The 22,202-nt window shown below is 36.0% G+C and overlaps 1 protein-coding gene across 1 annotated transcript in view; it reads right to left on the reverse strand.

Moving 5' to 3' along the window:
* Positions 1-22,202, reverse strand: part of LOC150096137 (ribosomal protein S6 kinase 2 beta-like) — a 335,208-nt gene that overhangs the window by 240,310 nt on the left and 72,696 nt on the right. Inside the window, exons 3-4 of the mRNA XM_090409619.1 lie at positions 16,239-16,385; positions 10,474-10,555 (exon numbers count right to left, since the gene is read on the reverse strand). Coding sequence (XP_090265745.1) covers positions 10,474-10,555; positions 16,239-16,385 — 229 coding nt within the window. The remainder of the gene's footprint in view (positions 1-10,473; positions 10,556-16,238; positions 16,386-22,202) is intronic.

Raw genomic sequence — 22,202 nt, forward strand, 5'->3', positions numbered from 1 at the left:
TTGTATTTTCCTCTTGACTATTTTCTCTAAGACCTTGATAATGATTCCTGTTATGCTGATTGGCCGGTAATTTTCAACAGCAGCCTTGGAACCACCTTTGTGCAGTGGAACTATTTTCCCCTCTTTCCATCCCCTTGGGACTGACCCAGTCCTGAGGCTCAAATTAAACAAAATGGTCAAGGGCACTGACAATTCTTTGGCCGCTTCACTTATGACACGAGCTGGTATACCATCCAATCCCACAGATGTATTGACATTGAGGTTCTGTAATAGACTAGTTACCTCTACTTCATTCATCACAATTCCAGTATAAGCTGTTGGTTCTTCCATTCCTGCAAAGTCACCACCTGGATGATATACTCTTGCAAAGTGCTCGTTCAGTAATTCCACAATATCGACTGATTTGGTTACCTCCCTACCCTCAGCATTTTTTAAGATCATTCTACCATGAGCATTTTTCCTTTTACTTGCAACATATTGAAAAAACTGTTTGGGATTCTCTTTAGCCTGCGTGTCCAATTTCCTTTCGTAATCTGCTTTTGCTTTTCTTACCACCCTGGCCTGGAGCTTTATACTGTTCCTGTGCCTGATGGTCACCCTTCTCCTTATATTCCCTCCACAATTGTTTCTTTTTTGCAGCTCAAGCTTAATAGTGTTATTCATCCATTTAACCCCTACTTGATTTATTATTCGGACTCTTGGTATACAGTCAACCATTGCCTCCTGCAAACAGTTCTTAACCACCTCCCATGCACTATCAACATCCAGCTCTTGCAGTTTTACATGCCATGGCATTGAGCCAAGCACACACACCTAAGCTTGTCATACTTACCAGCCCGGTAATTCCACATGTACCCTTTCAGGCAGAAACATTAGCAGCTCATCTCTACCTATGGGAGTTGCCAATTGGTGTGCCACCCTTTTTTAATAAATTACTCCGGATTTAGAGAAAGATGTTGAAAGTTTATTTTTCACTTGGTTAGAGTATAATAAATTTAGTTTAATCCTTTATCCAAGTGTGAGCAAACAAAGTACCACCTTAACCCAGTCCTGAAGATACTTTCAGGCACAAACTTTGTTTGCTCACACTTGGAAAAAGGATTAAACTAATTTTATTATACTCTAACCAAGTGAAAAATAAACTTTCAACATCTGTCTCTAAATCCAGAGTAATTTATTAAAAAAGGGTGGCACACCATTTGGCAACTCCTATAGGTAGAGATGACCTGCTAATGCTTCTGCCTGGTATCTCCACTTGGGCCTGGCTCCCACTGAAGAGACCTCAATAAAGGTCGAAACTAGTCTGGGTAGTGGACCTTCCCTTAATGCATAACATTAGACATATCCGCAAGGAGATGCGTTTTACATTATAGGAGATACTGAAATAGGAGTGTTGGTAGCTTGCTCCACCTTTGCAACGAGTTGCCCTGGTGTTGTACCACCTTAACCCAGTCCTGAAGATATTTTCAGGTGCAAACTTTGTTTGCTCACACTTGGATAAAGGATTAAACTAAATTTATTATACTCTAACCAAGTAAAAAATAAACTTTCAACATTTATTCTTATTGGTTAAACCAAAACAGAAAATGATGGTACAATATGACAAAATTTCATGCCGGCTGGGGCATCGCCCGGTTAAACAAGGCCCCTTGTTTTCGCAAGGGAACCAGGGCGAACAGCGAAAAGTAAGCTACTGGAACAAATCTGAAAACACACCCCAACTCAACATCACCAGAGTTAAAGATTCGTACTATCAACATAAGAAGCCTGAATGGCAAAGAAATGGAGCTAGCTGAGGAATTAGATAAGTACCAGATTGACATAATAGGAATGACTGAAACAAAAAAGACAAAACTGGTGAGATCTTTCTGAGCAATAAATACAAAATATTATATTCAGGCAATGACAATCAAGGAAAAGAAGGAGTAGCCATAGTATTCAACACAAAATATGAGGCTAATCTTCTTGAATGGCAGTCAGTCTCAAGTAGAGTAATGTGGGCAAATATGAGAATGGGAAACTGGACAATGAGACTTATTTGTGCCTATGGTTGCACAGAAGGTTCTACTAAGGTAAAAGTAATGAGGAATTTTTTGATGCTTTAGAAAAAGCAACTGACAATGAAAAAGGAAAACTTAGTCCTTTTGGGGGATCTAAATAGCAGAGTAGGAAATGATTGTCAGACATACAAAAATATTTTGGGAAAATTTGGAGAAAAGAGCAAAGCTAAGAATAATGGCAAATAGTTTGTTGGATTTCTGCTCAGGACATGGACTGGTTATTACTAACACCATATTCCAACATAAAAATGTGCACAAATTCACATGGAGAGAAGAGGCAAGGAATAAGAAAAGTCTCACTGACTATGTTATTGTTGATAGTGATGTTTTCTCACTGGTGCAGGACACCAGAGTGTACAGAGGATTTGAAATTAAAAGTGATCACTATTTAGTCTTGAGCAGGATAAAACTGAATTTCATATTGAAAAGAATAACATGTAAGAAAGTTTTAAAGCGAATAAAAGTTGAGCAGCTATCAGATGTGAACTGTAGACTAAAATTCACAAAGATTATTGAAGATAAATGAAAGAGTTTGAGAACATGAATCAAACCTTGGAGATTCAGTGGCAAGCCTTGAAGAACGCCCTGATTGATTCAGCTAGAGAGGCAAGTGGTGAAGTTTTCCTCAAGGATAGAAAAATTAGAACTCCATGGTGGACACAGTAAGTTAAAGAGGCAGTGAAGGAAAAAAAGAAAGCATATCAAAAGTTCCTGGCAAATAAGTCAGCTTATGCTCTTAGAGAATACAGAGACAAATGCAAGAATGCTAAACACTGTGTAAAACTAGTTAAACAAAAGTCATGGGAGGACTTTGGCAAGAATATAGAAAATAAATATCAAGAAGGTGGCAAAATATTCAGGAGGTTGTTGAAGAAGCTTAGGGATGGAGTAAAGAGTGCTGTAAAAGGAGTTAGAGATGATAAAGGTGACATGAAAACAGAAGAAAAAGATATCCTTGAAGTACGGAGTAATTATTTTGAAAAACTGCTAAATGAAACAAGCAGTGTTGACAGCACAGTGGTAAAAAACACTGACCAAACATGCAGTCAGGAATACATATCCATACTTGAAGTAGAAAAATCCATCAAAGGCTTAAAATGTGGAAAGGCGGCAGGAGTAGATGATATTCGACCAGAAATGCTGAAGTATGGTGGTATGAAAGTTTTATAGTGGCTGCACTGTATAGTTCAGAAAGCATGGACAGAGGGACGAATTCCCGATGATTGGAGTAGAGCTCTCATAGTACCCATATATAAAAAGGGAAATAAAACTGAATGTGAGAATTACAGAGGTATTTCCCTACTAAGTGTTCCTGGCAAGATCTATGCAAGTATACTTGAGAAACGATTGAGAAGAATTGTGGAAGAAAAGCTGGATTCAGGCAAAATAGACGCTGTCAGGATCAGATCTTCACTTTTACGACAAATAGTCGAGAAACATTGGGAATATAACAAAGATCTGTATTTAAGTTTTGTCGATTTGGAAAAGGCATATGACAAGGTGCCAAGAGTGAAGCTATTCAATATGCTACAGTTATATGGTGTCAATGGGGCATTATATCAAGCAATACTTAGTCTTTATTTGAGTTGTAAGTCAGCAGTTAGAATTGAAGGAAGTACAGGAAGATGGTTTAATGTTAAATCTGGTGTGAGACAAGGATGTACATTATCCCCTCTGTTATTCATTATCTATATAGATCGCATTATGAAGGAAAGTGGTATTAAACATGATATCAAAATTGGAGATGTTAATGTCAGCTCTTTGCTTTATGCAGATGATGTTATACTTCTAAATAAATCCGCTACAAGTCTGCAAGATTCTCTGACTAAATTGAATAATTGTTGTAATAGATATGGTATGAAGGGCAGCAATAAAAAGACAAAGACAATGAAAATAGGCACAATCATTGAAAATGTCAACTGTGTTGTGAATGGAGAACCTGTGGAACAAGTAAAACATTTCAGCTACTTAGGCACGATTTTTAGAGAAGGTGGTAAATTAAATATGGAAATAGACAACAGAATCAACAAAGTATGGTAGGAAGTCAGTTGAATAACGGAACACTAAATTAGCTGTATACAACAGTGTTCAAACCAGTTTTAACTTATGGATCTGATCAGAAGTAAAACACTTGACCAACGACTAGAGACCACAGATATGAAAGTCCTGAGAAAGATTACAGGCGTGAACAGATGGCATCAATGGCAATATCATATTAAAAATGAGAGTATTAGGAAAGAACTTGACATTGTCGGCATCCAGGAATGCGTTAGCAGAGCTAATCTCAGGGGGTATGGTCACTTAAACAGAATGGGCGAAGAAAGATTAGCAAAACAAGTGTTCTCTGCCAGGTTGGCAGGAAAATGACCCAGAGGAAGAGCAAGATATAGGTGGATTGATACGGTACAAAGTGCCTTAGATAATAGAAATATAAGATCTGATAATGTTGGGGTCTTGACAAGTAACAGACTGATTTGGAGGAAAATTGTAGATAGGAAGTTAATGATGTAAATTTTTCATGTAGTACTATCATATCCTATACACCCCTTGAGGGTACATGGCAGGAATTTGATGATGAAATATATAGATTCCACTTATTTTGAGGCTAGTTACAAAATCCTTGTTGAGCAAAATGACTGTGTAATGTATATGTTAGTGATATTGAGAATGGGACATACAACTGTTCGCAAAAATGCAAAACTGAGAATTATGACAAGTAAAACTGATTTTGCTTGCAGCTATCTACGAGGATTTGAATTTTAACAAGAGGATTGTTGTTATGTTAGATATAAAGATGCCATGCAGATGGATTTAAAATATGACTGGCAGAAATAAAATGTGGTGCATTCAAACAGCGATAAAATACTGAAAGAGATAAGACTATGGATGAAGGAAAACTATGAGCAAAATTATAGGGCACACTGTAAAAAATGTAAAGACAATAGATTATGGCAATTAAGAGGATACTGATATGAAATGAAGATAATATTGTTCTAACATATAAAACTTCAAGACATTTGGAGTCCTATACACAAATATCTCATCTAGTTTTTAAGATGAACTTCAGCAACAGTTCATACGGAAAGAATGCAATATCCAGAACATGGAATGCAATCTATAATATAACCTAAGATGGTGCAGTGTGTGTGTGCGTGCACCATAGAATGAGAGGCGATCTCTGTATTTGCATAAGAAAGGTATAGACAAAGGAATAAGAAGCAGATTTTTTGGATAGAGAGCAGAACATGTCATCAGAACTCCAAAATGAAGTTAAGTGGGGAGATGCTTTTTATCGTATCTGCTCTCCAGCCAAGCGGCTGAGGGTTCAAATCCATGGGCATGTTTATGATTGTCCTCTCCCAATATGGACTGGGTCACGATGGGAGTAGGAGACCTAAAACCTCCTGCAATGGGAGAGGCCTTCACCCTGCAGTGGATAGAAAATAGGCTGTTAATTTATTTTATTTTATACATTAATCATCAAATTTGGCATACAGCATCCTTTTGCTAAAACATAAATGTAACAACTGGTTATGACCCATTCAAATTCCTGAAGACTACTCAAACATTTAAGCACTGCTGGGATTTCAATAAGCACAGCAACAGCATAAGAATTTGCTTCAGCACTATCCTGTTAGCATTCCAAAGGATGCTTATTTAATCCTCTACTTTTTTAAATAAAGTACAAAGCAGAATATTTTTTGAATGTCATCCACTACAGATCCTCAAAACACAATTAATATCTCAGAGTGGCCGCTTACTACTCAGAAATTAAATGGGTTTTTGTAAAGTCCAGATTTTATGTTAGCAGCAAAAATAATTCCAGTAGTGGACTTTTCCTGATAGCTGACCAAGTGCTATGTGATATTTCTTCAGACATTGTTAACCGGCTTTGGTTCCAAATAGCACAAATACTTTTCAAAGCCAAACCTCCTCCTGGGAATTTGTCTTATCCAGAAATGACAGCTTTACTTTCTGTATGAAAGAATAATAATTTTATTAATAAAAAGGCAGACAAAGGAAAAGCATTAGTAGTTCAAGATCAAAATGAACACTATAGAAAATTAACTTTAATGCTACATGACTACTCTGAATGTTATACTCTTGCTAATGCGATGACCAAGATTGTATGATACAGATTAGTAAATTAAACACTCTTACAGGTAATGATTCTAATTGGGATCAGGAAACCAAGAAGAAACTCAAGTACTACCACAGGCATTCTCTTCATTGATAGGGACTACCAAAAGCCCACAAAGCAAATATTCCATTACATCCTGTGGTTGACTGAATTGCCTCTCCATGTTATAAAACTGTTAAATGCCTTTCTTAATTGCTTTCATCACTCACAAGAAAGTCCTCTTCATTTATCAAAAATAGTTCTCATTTTAAAGAAAGGATATCAGAGCTTTATCTTTGCCCAGGTGATCTCTTTTTTAGCCTAAATATTGTATCCTTATTCACAAATGTTTCTTTAGATGAAACAACTTCCTTGCAAGATTTTTTTGACAGATATTGTCAGCCTATTTATTATTATTATTACTTGACACCTCCAGGGAGTCCAAAGACTCATCGAGGGAGGGAGGAACCTACTCCGCAACTGTCTCCACCACTCAATCCACCAAAGAGCCACAACTACACCGTCTACTGCCCATTACCATTACTATTTTCACAAATACAAATATCCATGCCCACAGGGGGTATTCAAACCCGCAGCCTTTTGGCTGGAGGGCGGATATACTAACTACTTGGCCAGTCAGGCTGGCAATTTAATTTTGTCATTCACTCTGGAATACTTCAAATGAAAAAACAAACTTTACCAACAAATTGAGGGTAAATCAATGAGTACCCCTTTTTCTCTCGTACCAGTCAACTACTTCATGGGACAATTTGAATAACAGATACCGAATAGTGTCCTTACTAAACTGTCTGTATGGTACATATATGTTGATTGTTTTGTAATTTGGCATGGATCCAATACAGATCCAAAATAGTTCATCAAGAAGATCACTTTTCACCATTGCATCCAGTTCACTCTTGAGTTAGAAGAGAGCAATCTGATTGCTTCTTTAGATCTATTACTTCATCAACCAGATGGTAGCCCTTATTTACTCACTTTTTTGAAAGAAAACACATAGCACTTTACATTCACCTTCTTTCACCCCATCATAATTGTCAAAAATTTGGCATCATTAAGACTGGTATTTATCAAGCACATACTCTCTTTGCTCCACTAAAGTGCTGCTTTCCCAAAATCATATATCAACAAGATAACAATTGTAGAGCTTCCCTTACTGCATCTTATTGTGATAGTGATACATAGGATCTCCACCATATCACCATTCCCTATATTAAAGTCATCTTGGAAGGTATAGCCAAACCTTAAATCTGTTGGCTTACAAGTGTCCTTCCATCCTATCAACATGACATCTAATTTTCTAGCATAAACTAAAGATAAACTTCAGATTTAGCCGATCCTGGAGTGCATCAAATTAGTTACCAGTGTGGATTATCATATTTTGTCCAAATGAGATTTGTAGTCATGCATCGTGATGAACATTTAGACTACACTAAGTTCCACGAGTCAGCGCAATTAGCACTTGTGGAGCACACTATTTCTACCAATGGAAGAAAACTTAATTTTATTCCAAAGTCCTTTGGAAGAAAATTAAGGTTCTCCATAAAAGTAATAATCATCAGCAAATTATTCCCTCAAGGGATGTACAGGATATGGTAGTACTACATGAAAAATGTACATCATTACTAACTTCCTATCTACAATTTTCCTTCAAATCAGTCTGTTAAAAAAGGTTGTTGGTGGAGATGGAGAGTTTTAGAGTAGGTGACCTCCCTCGATGAGTCCAAAGACTCATCGAGGGAGGTCACGTAATAATAATAAAAGGAGATGTCACATAATAATAATAATAATAATAAAAATGTCAAGACTCCAATATTAACAGGTCTTATATTTCTGCCTTCTAAGGCACTTTTAGTGTATCAATCCACCTATATCTTGGTCATCCTCTGGGTCTTTTTCCTGCCAACCTAGCAGAAAACACCTGTTTTTCTAATTTTTCCTCTCCCATTAATACTGCTTAAGTGACCATGTCACCTGAGATTAGCTCTGCTAATGCATTTCTGGATGCTGACAATATCAAGTTTTTTCCTAATGTCCTCGTTTTTAATATATTGCCATTGATGCCATCTGTTCATGCCGCTAATCTTTCTCAGGACTCTCATATCTGCAGTCTCTAGTCTTTGGTAAAGTGTTTTACGTCCAGCTCTCAGATCCACAAGTTAAAATTGGTTTAAACACTGTCTTGTATACAGCTAATTTAGTGTTTTGGCTAATTTCTCCCTTATTCCATATAAATTTATTCAGTTGACTTCCTACCATACCAGCTTTGTTGATTCTGTTGTCTATTTCCATATTTAACTTACCATCTTCACTAAAAATTGTGCCTAGGTAGCTGAAATGTTTTACTTGTTCTATAAGTTCCCCATTCATAATGCAGTTGATATTTTCAATGCTTCTGCCTCTTTTCATTGTCTTTGTCTTTTTAATGCTGACCTTCGTACCATATCTATTACAACAGTTATTCAACTCAGTCGGAATCTTGCAGACTTGTAGCAGATTTATTTAGAAGTATAACATCATCTGCATAAAGCAAAGAGCTGAGATTAATACCACTCAGTTTAATACCACTTTCCTTCATAATGTGATCCATATAGATAATGTACATCCTGTCTGACACCAGATTTAACATTAAACCTTTCTGTACTTCCTTCAATTCCAACTGCTGACTTACAACTCAAATAAAGACTAAGTATTGCTTGATATAATGTCCCTTTAACACCATATAACTGTAGCATTTGGAATAGCTTCTCACTTGGCACCTTGTCATATGCCATTTCCAGATCTACAAAACTCAAATATAGATCTCTGTTATATGACTTCTCAACTGTCATAAAGTGAAAATCTGATCCTGACAGCCTCTATTTGGCATGAATCCAGTTTGTTCTTCACCAAGCTTCTCTTCCACAATCTTTCTCAACTATACTTGCATATATCTTACCAGAAACACTCAGTAATGAAATGCCTCTGTAATTCTCATATTAAGTTTTATTTCCCTTTTTATATATGGGTACTATGAGAGCTCTGCTCCAATCATCTAGAATTCATCCCACTGTCCAGGCCTTCTGAACTATGCAGTCAGCCACTGAATGACTTTCATACCTCCATACTTGAGCATTTCTGGTTGAATATCATCTACTCCAGCTGCCTTTCCACATTTCAGGCTTTTGATGGCTTTTTCTACTTCAAGTATGGATATGTATTCCTGACTGCATGCCTGGTCAGTGTTTTTTTACCACTGTGCTGTCATCACTGCTTGTTTCATTTAGCAGTTTTTCAAAATAATGACTCCATACTTCAAGGATATCGTTTTCTCCTGTTTTTCATGTCACCTTTATCATCTCTAATTCCTTTTACAGACTCTTTCTTCCATTTCTGAGCTTCTTCAACAATCTCCAGAATATCTTGCCACTTTCTTGAGATTTATTTTCTATGTTCTTGCCTATGTTCTAAGTCCTCCCATGACTTTTGTTTAGCTAGTTTTACACAGTGTTCTTACATTTGTCTCTGTATTCTCTAAGAGCAGAAGCTGACTTGTTTGCCAGGAACTTTTGATATGCTTTCTTCTTTTCCTTCACTGCCTCTTAACTTCCTGTGTCCACCATGGAGTTCTGATTTTCTATCATTGAACACAACCTCACCACATGCCTCTCTGGCTGAATCAATTAGTGTTTTCTTCAAGGCTTGCCATTGAATCTCCAAAGTTTCGTTCCTGCTCCAGGATGAAAAATCGAAGTTTCCAGGAGGCAAACTATGCAACATCCATATGAGATGGCCAACTCATCTTCAATTGGAAAGTTGAATGGTAACTACTCAGAAAATATTAGTTATGTTAGTGTTTTATCTGGTGCACCCCTATGAGGGTGTATAACCAAAAAATGAAGATGAGATATGCACAAATGTCATATTTGAAATGAAAAACTGATTTGCCTATCCAGTTGTCCTAGTGCACACAAAAAAGCACTAAGTTTTTTTTTTTATATATATATCCAGTAAGAGTTTCCTTCTCCAAAGAGAATAGGAAATTTAAAAGCTGATAAAAAGATGAGGTAATTAAAGGATATTTGTTACCTTTCAATGTTGCCTTTTTTAACACTTTCATTGCATATAAAACACCGGCTTCAGGGCCAATTACTTTCTTTACTAAAAAAACCTAAAAAAGCGCTAATTTTTTTTTTTTTTATATATATATATATCCAGTAAGAGTTTCCTTCTCCAAAGAGAATAGGAAATTTAAAAGCTGATAAAAAGATGAGGTAATTAAAGAATATTTGTTACCTTTCAATGTTGCCTTTTTTAACACTTTCATTGCATATAAAACACCAGCTTCAGGGCCAATTACTTTCTTTACTAAAAAAACCTAAAAAAAATATAATACAGTATATCATCAAATAACTCTACATCTCAAAAACTAACAACGAATAAGCAAATTCATCTAATTTTAGAACAAATATGAAAGTCAAAATTTCAAGTGCTGAACACATACTTAAGAAAATTTTTTTTTTTTTTTTTTTTTTTTTTAAATAGACTAGGACAAAATTCTAGATTTTGTCCCAGGATTCTTTAGTGTTGGTTGTACTGGTTATGGGCGATGTACATTGGATCTAGAATTCCTTTTGACTCTGACAACAGATGTGTCCTACTCAAGCACCAGTACATTGGAAAGCATTAAGGTTTGTTGTTGTGGATTATGTTTGAATAATACCTCAAGCTTCTTTGGCTGCTGCTGTGCAATCGTTATTCCATCATGGCTTAGGGAAATATGGAAACCGACTACTGTTTTAGGGAATGCAGTTGTAGCAGTTTCCAAGAGGAAAATTCTCTCCTGTTGTATGCATTATCAATAAACGTGGTGAACTGACTGCAGCTTCTGGTGTTTTCTGTTTCTAATTCCGATTTTCAGTTAGTGTCTCTATGGTTTGGTGATGATGGTTGAGACTAGTTGAAGGCCCTGATAAACAAGATGAAGTATTCATTCTCAGGAGGATTTGATTTCAATGCCAGACCTCAACATCTACCACAGAGCCACATTCTACAGCAAGCAGTAACTGCAATCAGGAGTGGAATGTCATGGCTAGCTCAGATGCTATATGGGCATCTGAAGTAACCATGCCATAGCAAGTCTTGAACCATGTCTGCAGACCACTGGGAAGGAGATCCTTGCAGACAAGTCCACTAGATGATTGATCCTGGTCAGGCCTTCCAAGACCACCCATTCGGCTGAAGCAGTGCAAAACTATCAGGATCTCCTTTTTCAGATGTCCACAAGTCACATCACATGACAAACATGGCAGCAAAGTGTTCGATCCCAGTGATGATAGTCTGGAAGGTAGGAAAGTAAAAAGAATCAGAAGTAGAGTAAAAAATATGGGAAGAAAGCATAGAAATAGAATAAGAATGAAAGGGAGTACCATCATTTGGAGGTCCCCCCTCCACAATGAACAAGTGTCTCACATAAAGAGGAACGTGTCGTCAGGAGCTTCCTTGTCTATATTTCCTTTGAGAACCATAACCTGTCTTGCCAGGATTGAGCTTAAGTCCTCTGTTCTTGCTGATCTCATTAACTCTGTCAAGGATCCATCCTTGTTCTTCCTTGTCATTACAAAGGAGTACTGTATGAGGTATGACAATTTAATCGGCTGTGTAGTGTCATCCGTGTGGTGATTTGGTTGGAGTCGTGAGTAATTCTTCGTACATGTTTTGACTAATGTGTGCGTACACCTCAAGCTGATAGAGCCATTTGTTGGTTGGCTATTGCAAAAACAATAGAGATCTGTTTGTAAACTTTGGCATAAAAATGTGTGATTGAAATTTGGAGCAGTGTGTTAACATCAAATTTTGTGTGAAAATCAGCAAAACTGCTACTGAAATGTTAGAGCTGTTGAAAGTGGCATATGGTGTGAATGCTTTTGAAAAAATCAAGTGTATTTGAGTGGCATAAGAAATTCAAAGGTGGGCAAGAAGATGTGAATGACAACCCCAGAAGTTGGCAACCAAAAACAAAAATGACAGACGCAAATGTGAACAGAATGCAAGATTTGGTATGGTCTGACAGACGATTAAGTGTGCAATTAATGGCTGATGAACCACAAATAAATCGAGAAACAATCAGGAAAATTTTAACTAAAGAATTGGGTATGTGAAAGATTTCTGTGAAATTTTTGCCTCGGATCTTGACGGATGAACGAACAGAAGCAACGGCGGCTTCATGTTGCAACTGATTTTTCTGCAAATAAGCAGATGTTCCCGAGAGTAATTATGGGTGATGAAACCTGGTGCTTCCAGTACGATCCCAAAACAAAATGCCAGAGCATGCGGTGGAAAACTTCCAAGTTCGCCACATCCGAAAAAAGCCTGCATGTCATGTTCAAGACCATGCCGTGTTTCTTTGATCACAAGGGTATAGTCCACTATGAATTCATTGAACAGGTACAGATGGTCAACGACAATGCTATTTAGAAGTGCTAAAAAGATTATGAGATACTGTCCAGAGAAAAAGACAAATTGTGGCTTGACAAGTGGATCATCCATCATGACAATGCACCAAGCCATAGTGTGCTCATCGTGCGAGAGTTTTTGGCCAAAAACTATTACTAAATTAGGTCATCCTGCTTATTCACCCAACTTAACTCCATGTGATTTCTGGCTGTTGCCAAAATTAAATACTGTGCTAAAAGGACTAAGATTTTCTGACATCTCTGATATCCAGCATAATGTGATAAAGGAACTCAAGAATATTCCGGAAAAAGAGTTTCAGGCTTGTTTCCCAAAAATGGGAACACCATCTAAACCAGTGTATAAATGCATAAGGGAAATACTTCAAAGGCGACAGTAGCCACTGATGTATAGTTCCGAATGGAGATTTTTTTACAGGTGCATTCTGGGAATTAAATTGTCACACCTCGTATTATCAGCAAACCTCTGATTACGCTGATCCATTTGCTACCTATCCTAGTTCTTGTCTTCGGCTTACTGAATGCTGCATGCATGATGTCCTGACTCCCTGCCTTACTGAAGCTAATTGTTAATCCAACACCTGTTCCTTACTGCAGTTTCTTGTTCACAGTACAAGTTAACTATCAACCTGAAAACGTGTTAAGGAAAACCATTATTTTCATTATCTCCCACAATTTCATGCTGAATACAGTCAAAACATTGAGAGCAGTCTGTTAAACACATTAAAGAGAGTCTAAACTTTATATTTCTCAATGATCTGTCTAAACCAAAGGATCTGATCTCTGGTATTACCTATGCCTTTCCTGAAACATGCTTGTTTGCCAGATCTCAATAGCAGCTACCCTTTCCCTATCTCCACCATCTATTTATAATGAATCTTTGGACTCCCTGGAGGTGTCAAATAATAATAATGATCTTAAATAAAATCTTTCTTGCATGAGAGATTAAACTAATAGTTCTACAGTTATTGGAATCCTTCATATCTCCCTTCTTGTGCAGCTGTATGAAAAGAGACTTCTTTCAGAGTCTAGGCCAAGATCTTATACTTGACTGTCTAAGCCCTGAACATGTTCTGATTATTCTGCACAACAGCCAATGCAGCATGAGATTTATTACAGGTCACAAATATATATTAGGATATTAGAATGAAGTCACTGTAAGAGAAAGTGGTAAGGGTGCAGATACCCTTTCCCAAATCTAGAGAGATTGGGTCCAAATTCATCCCACGCTGACCATGCAAGTTGGGACTACAGCCTATTCTTTTTCCCATAGTCCATAACAGGACTGCTGAGCAGATATTAAGAAATATTCCTCACAGAAATCTTCCAATCAATCCATGAACAATTCAACTTTAAGCTCTGTAAGTGAAGCACCTGTTCAGTATTTTTAATATTGTTTATCCAGTTTAATATAAGTCTGCCTCTTTTTCAGATTCCAGGGATAAGTCCTTCAAGAACTTGTACAGGAATGCCATTAGATTTACTGATATGACCAAGCCAGATGAGTTGTTTCCCTCAAATCTTTGTTTGAGGGAAACAACTCATTTTACTTGAACCAGTAAAAGAACTGATTCTTTGTCATATTTCTGAATTTGTGACAAGATTGGTTACATATCTTTAGAAGCAGATCTATAACTCATCTCAGATATAAGCAACCACTTTTCTTTTAAGAGAGTCCAGGTTTCACTTCCATATAGGAGTATAGAATTAACTAGTGTATCTTATTAATACACAATCTGTAATTGTAAGCATGTTTTCACTATATAGTGGTTTTAATTTCTGGAGTGCTATTGTTGCTTTTACAATTTTTGTTCTAATATCCTGTCTTGACCTTCCATCTTTATTAAAGATATTGCATAGATGGTATTTGAAGTGCTCAACTTCTAGATAGGAGGAATTTTTCAGTTTTTGCTACAGTACTTCCTTCTTGGCCAGATGCACAGATATTTGTCTCTTTTTTTTTTCTTTTTAAGGTACTTATGGTTAAACTTTTTTTTTTTTTTAAATTTTAGGAGTATAAACTAACTATGTGGTGATTTCTTGAAATCAGATTGTTTCTTGCTAAGAGATCAATATCATTGGCAAACTTTAAATGATTTATTCTTCCTCCTACTCCCTCTCTCACTCCCTGTTATAATGACCTTAATTTCAACCATCATTTCAGAAGATGAGTGCAGGGATTCAATCAATTGTATTTTGCTATTTATTCCATAATGTTGTAGAATTTTCCAAATGGCATTATGCTAAACAGAATCAGAGGCTTTCCATAAGTCAATAAATTATGGCATATTACTTTATTATGTTCTATGTTCTTCAGCCTACTAGAGGTGAGGCCATTATCTAGAATAGAAGGCAGATTAACATTGCATGAGAATCATCCTTAGCCCTCAAACACTAATAGCCCAAGCAAACTTGATAAATTGGACTAAATTATTTCTTGATAATGACAGGTAATATGCAGGTTACAGCAAAAGACAACCCGGACCCTCCAGTCAAGAACAACGATTACCCATGTCCACTAAGAACTTTCATAAATATAGCTTAATAATCTTGTAATGTAACTACGGTGATGGCATTATATATAACCAAACTAAGTAGTGATATTATATGTTATATGATATAATATTGTAACTAAGTAACAATATTATGCATGAATCTAATTATATTCACCTCTGAAGTGCTTGGTAAATGTACAAGGATATAAAGTCAGCTTTAGAAATCAATGTTGGGGCAGGATGAGAATGAAGTAAGTCAGTGGTAGTATACAAATCTTGAGTTGATATCATGATGACTTCATTAACTTCTTTTTCTCCATAGTATTGATTCAGTATTATGTTATGCATCTTTGCTGTGTGTTGATCAATATTTTCTTTTTCTGGAATGCATTCCTCAAATGCATGTACCAATCTTCAGTAACTTTGTGCTCAATCAGAAAGAATTATTTTAGTTGAACTCAGCAGCAGTCAACCAAGCTTGGGTGGCAGCACCTTTACTCTACCGCCAAAAGCATGTGTATTTGCATCACATGACATGGATGTTTATAAAGATCAGTGGGTGGATCATTTTTATTACTTAATGTAATAACAACTATAAATACACTGAGCTTGTCTTTTTCTTGCTGCTGCTGCAGACACCTGCCATCTTTATAGCAGAATTCACAATATATTTACCTTTGTCCCCCCCCCCCCCACACACACTACAAGGTAAGGTTCAAAATCATTTCGAGTAGGACTGCCGTAAATGAAAAGAATATGGCCACTGCAGTAATCTGAACTGTATAAAGTGAATTTTTCCTAAGAAAAGGTAGTTACATATCTAGTCTGCATTTGCTTTTTAATGTTGAAATCTGCAGTTGAAATTTTTTGACAATGCATTTTTCCTGTTTAAAAAAAAAAAAAAAAAAAAAAATGCTTACAAAATCTCTAATAAAGAATGAGACATTAATCCATAATTCTTTTCCAGTCAACTAATTCATAATGAAACTACATGATCACCAACCATGTACATTTCTCCCCCCTTCACTTCAAATTTCATTTCTGGAGAGTGGGTTGAGGATACATTAAAATCAAAAATATTGAGTCCACTCACTTTTCCAAATGATCCTTGTCCTAATACTTGAAGCAACTTGAACTGGCTTGGATCTGCTTTAGGATGACCCTCTTTAGTAATATTGGTCACCTCTATCTCATGCATACCTTCTCCATCCACATCATCAACCTGTTCCATTTTAACATTCTAGAAGAAATCAATTTAGAAAAAAAATTTATAATAATCAAGAATAAAAACATTTTAAAAATAGACATGTTTTTTCAAGTTTCTATGCTATTAGTATTTATATACAAGCACAGCAGTTGGAAAATGTGAATGGGTTATATAACTCATACTGAGGAGACCATCTGATGGAAATACTTATCATTTAGAAGACTAGTGTGCTAGTGTCTTAAAATTAGAATGCAACTAAGAGCCAACATTTTTTTTTTTAACCTGGGTAGAAAAGTCAAGTCTCCAAGTCCCAAATGCTAGAAGTGAAACAAATCTATGGCATTAACAGTCATGCACATTTATGACTGTCAAATAACTCAAGGCAAATTGACCTTGAGAACACGCATGTACGCACACACAAAAAGTTAATATACAAAAAATACTAGTGGTAGTGGACAATAGACGGCATTGAGTATAGATGATGGTAGTAGCAATTCGGTGTAGTTGGTGGGTTAAATGGTGGAGACAGAGAGTAAAGTGCCTTCCCTCAACGTCCTTGGAGGTGTCACATAATAATAATTTCTACAATGGCACAGAATCACTAGAAGATGAATATCCTTGACCTTCAAAACTGTCTTCACACACCAAAATTAGTTTAAAAAGTTTGGAAAAATCATAACATACAACCAATGTGCAAGACAAACAAGGAAGCAAAAAAATAATTATCCAAGATTTGAAGATGTGCATGATTTGTTCTAGATGGGTTAAATGATAATCATAAAAGAAAAGCTAAACATTGCAAGGAAAATGAAGCCATTGAAAGAAACCCAAACTTCATAAATTCAACTGTTACAGATGACAAAACATGCTGTTTTTCTACAATCTTGAACAGAAGTCAAAAAACTGTCCAAAAGCATGCTGATCATCATCTGTGAGAGTAAAGGAGTTGTGCACAAAGATTTATTTTAACAGTATTACAACACCAAACCAATTATAAAAGCATGGTTATTAACTGGCTTATATTTTACTAGATTTCAAATCAGCATCTTCAGAGCAAAAACATATTATACTTACTCATTGGTTGTGTGTAAACTGTAACAATTTTAACCCTAACAGACAAAAGTTCTGAAGTAATAATTTGAAATCTGTTGTATAAAAGAAGTACTATAGTTGAGTAGAAAGTGTTAAGGTGACAGTCAATTTTTTGGCAGATTAATGCAGCCATACTTGTTAAGGTTAGGAGAATAGCCATTACTGACTAAAAGGAGTCTTTCTGATCTGTAAAAACAACTCCTATGTAGCACACTGCTTTCTTCCATCTAACCCTGTGCGATAGGATGTCTAAAGCAGGGTCTCTCAGTCAAGGTCATAATTTCTTACTATTGCACCTAAACAAATTCCAAAACAGAAATTATGAACAAAGAACAAAGTATCTACAAACTTCTACTTACAACAGTCAATAGCATTCGTTTACACATAGTAAGTATCCTAACCTAATCTAAATCACCTAGAAGTAACAACCACAGAAAAAAATAGCTGTTTTAAAAGAGCTATATAGGAATAAAATATTGTAATTACTAAGGCTGATAAAAGTAATGCTACTGTTATCATGAATAAAGAAGTTTACAAAAAAAAAAAAAAAAAGCAGGATACCCTAGGTCAGGGCTGTCAAAAGCACTGCCTGCAGCCCGCCTGTGGAGTTTGATTTTCACAAGCGAAAAAATAAAATAAAAATTTGAATCTAACGCATATTAAATATTTTAATTCTATCACTAATCGATAATCTCTATGTTGATAATTTTATTTGGTGTTTTTACATCACTATACCCACATGTTTTTCAAATATTAAATGTGTCAAAGAAGCGTTCTTACACTGTTTTGTTCCAATGTGCATGCTCCTGGCACTCCCGGGGGAACGTGAGTGCACGATTAGTGTGCAATAAGAGTTGTTCTTTTGTTCACCTTTCAAGGTTGTGTCACTGCTGTTCACCAAATTACTAGATACGTACTGTGATGCAGCCCTTGGATAAATTTTTTTTTTTTTTAATGTGCCCCTCGGATTACCTAAGGTTAGACAGCCCTGCCCTAGATGACAAATTCTAGTTACCAAATTTTAGATCAAGACCCAGTATATCTCAAAAGAAAAAAGTTTAAATTATTCAAAAAAAAAAGTTACTTATGGGACCAAAGAAATCATTAATACATTAACATCTGTTCATGTTAAACCATCCCATATTTATGGGGTACCCAAAACCCATAAATCAAATATTCTGCTGCACTCTATGATAACATAGATAGTCCAACTTATAAACTTGCTCAATAGTTAGCTAAGTAACTTTCATTTAACTTTAAAAATTTAAGACATATTGGAGATTTGACGTAACTTTATTATTTACTAATGTTCTACTAGCAGACAGTTAATTTGATAAACCCACCCACCCCAATACACACACTCAATATTTTTGAATTATTCAAATTTATTATTTATGCAGGTTACTTGCTAGGCAAGGAAAAATCTACAAACAGATTAATGGTACTTCCACCTCCTTCCCCATGGAACACTTTGGAAACAATGTTATTATTGCACAGGCACCTCCATGGAGTCCTAAGACTCACTGTAGGAGACAAACTATCAACATAATATCTATCGTATCTCTCCTTGAAACCATTAACAAACAAAGCACACACAACTGACTCTGGCACCCCATTCCATTCATTTACCACTCTACAAGCAAAAAATTTAGTCCTCATGCCCTTGCTAACCACATTCTTACCCAACTTCCAGGAATGACCTCTTGTCCTGCCCTCTAACCAAGTGCTGAAACATTTCCCCTGCATTAATCCTATAAAATCCTTTAACTTAAATGTTTCATCACATCCTCCCTAATTTTTGCCTATCGACCAACTTTTGGAATTCAAAAATTCTCAATATATCCCCATAGGAAGCATTCCACAGACCACTCACCATCTTGGTCACTCACTTATGGCTCTTCTCCATAATTTCCTCATCCCCAAGAAATCCAGGAGACCAAACCTGAGCACAGTAATCCAGATGTGGTTGTATCAAGGCTTTGTAAAGAGGAATGATAACTTCTCTATCTCTGTTTGTTAATGTGTGTGTGTTCTACAATCACCAAGTAATCCTATGAGCTACACTGGCTGCTTTAGTAACATGTCCTCTAAACTTCAACTATCTATTAATACCCCCAAATCCCTGCCTAGCTTCAATTTTCTAGAGTACAGTTCCCTTAATGTGATATTGAAATCTTTGTATCCCAAAACACATAACTTGACACATTTCCACATTACACTGACATCCATTACGTTTTGCCCAAACTGTCATCTTACTTAAATCATCCCACAAGCTCTCTACATCACCTTGATGTAGTGACTATTACACTACCTAACTTTGCATCATCAGCAAACAACTGAATATCTCCCTTCAAATTATTTCCTATATCATTTAGGTACCAACTAAACAGCAGTGGTCCAAGCACAGAGCCCCTGTAGCAAACTGCTACTCACTTGCCTTCTCCTGGATTCTGCTCTTCCATATTTGCATCATTCTTTTTGGTATTTGCATCAGCCACCCTTTTATCCATTTCACCAGTTTCATATCCATTTCCATTTGTTGCAGTCTGTGCAACAGGATTCTATGTGGTATCCTGTCAAATGCCTTTGCAAAATCCAGCAATATTATTGTGTAGTTATTCCCTTTATTCAACTCAACTGTCACTAATATAAAAAGTTATCAGGTTACTAAGGCATGACTGACCCTTCACAAAGCTGTGCTGCCCCTTCCCCTCAAAGTATCATTCTTATCTACACATTCCTGAATTCTCTTTTTGACCAATTTTTCCTATTTGTCTATAATTTGCTACCACAGACTTAGATCCTCCTTTATTCAAAGGAATTATTATTTAGCACCTCCTTCCACTCTCTTGGGACTTTGACAGAGTTGAGACTTAAACAGAAGAAAGTAACTTTTGTGTAACATTTTGGATTTGTTCTACTGAATCCTGCGTTCTGTAGATAAAGCGTGGCTTGCTAAACCGGATTTGTTAGGTTCTTTAAGAGATATGTATTCTTGATGTTCTTCAAGACGAATTTGTCCAGATTGTCCAGTTTTCCATAATAAGCCACAAGAGTGGCTAACATTAGATTACATTCAGGAGGTATTGATTTAAATAAAATATATGCTGCTTGAAATTAATTTTACTCACTAAATTATATGAACAATTAAGAAGCCCTTAACCTTATATATTATACATGAAGTCCATGATCAGAATGGAGTTTGCCACTACTGCACAGTCTAATCCTTAGGATAATACTGATATTTCAAGCAGCATATATTTTATTAAAATCAATACCTCCTGAATGTAATCTATCCAGAAAAGTCTTATCTGCTCTAAGACATAAAAACATAATTATTACTAAAGCCGACAAAGGTTGGGCAGTTGTAATTCACAATAAGAATAATTATTTTAGAAAACTTAGTCTTCTACTTTGAGATCATTCTATGCATAGAATGCATTGATAGAGACCCTACTCGATCACAAATCTATAAACTTAAAAGCCTCTTGGACAAAGTTCATTCTTGGGATGAAGAAACAGTAATTGAAAGAAAATTCCTAAACTGCATTAAAAAAAAAAAAAGATGCACTGTGACCTATCGTGAACTGCATAGGATGTCCTACATATAAAGTTTCAAAATACTTATCTAATCTTCTTTCTATATTTACTGGAGATTCTGCTTCCTTCATAAAAATTCAATAGATTTTAAAAATAAAATTTCAGGATTATTCTTACAACCCACAGATCTAGTAAGTTTGATGTAATCTCACTCTTCACAAATATCCCTCTGACAGATACAATTGAATTACTTTATAAAGACTTTCTGCCTGATATCGTAAAATTATTCAATTTTGTCATTAATGCAGGATACTTTAGATGCCAGAACCGTATAAACAGATAAAGGGGAGCTATGGGGGGGGTCTTCCCTTTCCCCAACTCTAGCCAATTACTTTATGGAATATTTCAACAACATATCTGGATGTTTTTCATCTAAACCATCAGGTTGGTACACATACATTGATGACGTGTCTGTTGTATGGAACTCCTTCCTGACTGATCTTCATGAATTTCTTGAAAATATTAATTCAATAAACCCCATGAATCAAATTTACCCTGGAAGTAGAAGACAACAATTGTCTTCCTCTTCTAGATGTTCTCATTCTACATCAACCAAATGGTAGTTTACAGTTCTCAGTATATAGAAAATCAACTCATGAATCCCACCCACAAAAGATTGTATACTTACTGTACATTAATATTAACAGTGTGGGTAAGCTAAAAGTTAGATATTCCGTGAACCATGCTCTAGAGACCAAACTTGGTCTCTAGAGCATGGTCACAATTATCAATGGGCAATGATAATTGTCTACCACCTAAATCTACCTACAATAGTCAATTCAAGTTTTTCTTTTTGACTGGATCAACAGCCTCTTCTTATCACTCCTCCAAAACAGCATCGACACTGAACCAGACATCACTTTCAAACCATTGACAATGTCAATAAAATGTAGGCTAAATACTAATAAACCCTAAGTCAGATGATAGCTACTCTTATTCAGTAGATCACTATATGATAGTCTGGAGAAAGGGAGGGAAACCAACCAGTAAGCTTTTTTTACTGCCTAATGTGAAATCACATTGCCTTGCTAATATACTGGAAATCTGAAGCATCATGACCACTATCTGGTCTCCAGAGCAGAGGTTTACACATTGAGTGGCCAGTTTATTTACCTTCTAACTAATTAATAGGCAGTAAGTATGAGACTTTGCCAAGGG

Source organism: Typopeltis vanoorti, chromosome 19 (assembly GCF_054136105.1).
Source record: "Typopeltis vanoorti isolate ZY-2024b chromosome 19, IOZ_Tvanoo_1.0, whole genome shotgun sequence".
Taxonomy (NCBI): domain Eukaryota; kingdom Metazoa; phylum Arthropoda; class Arachnida; order Uropygi; family Thelyphonidae; genus Typopeltis; species Typopeltis vanoorti.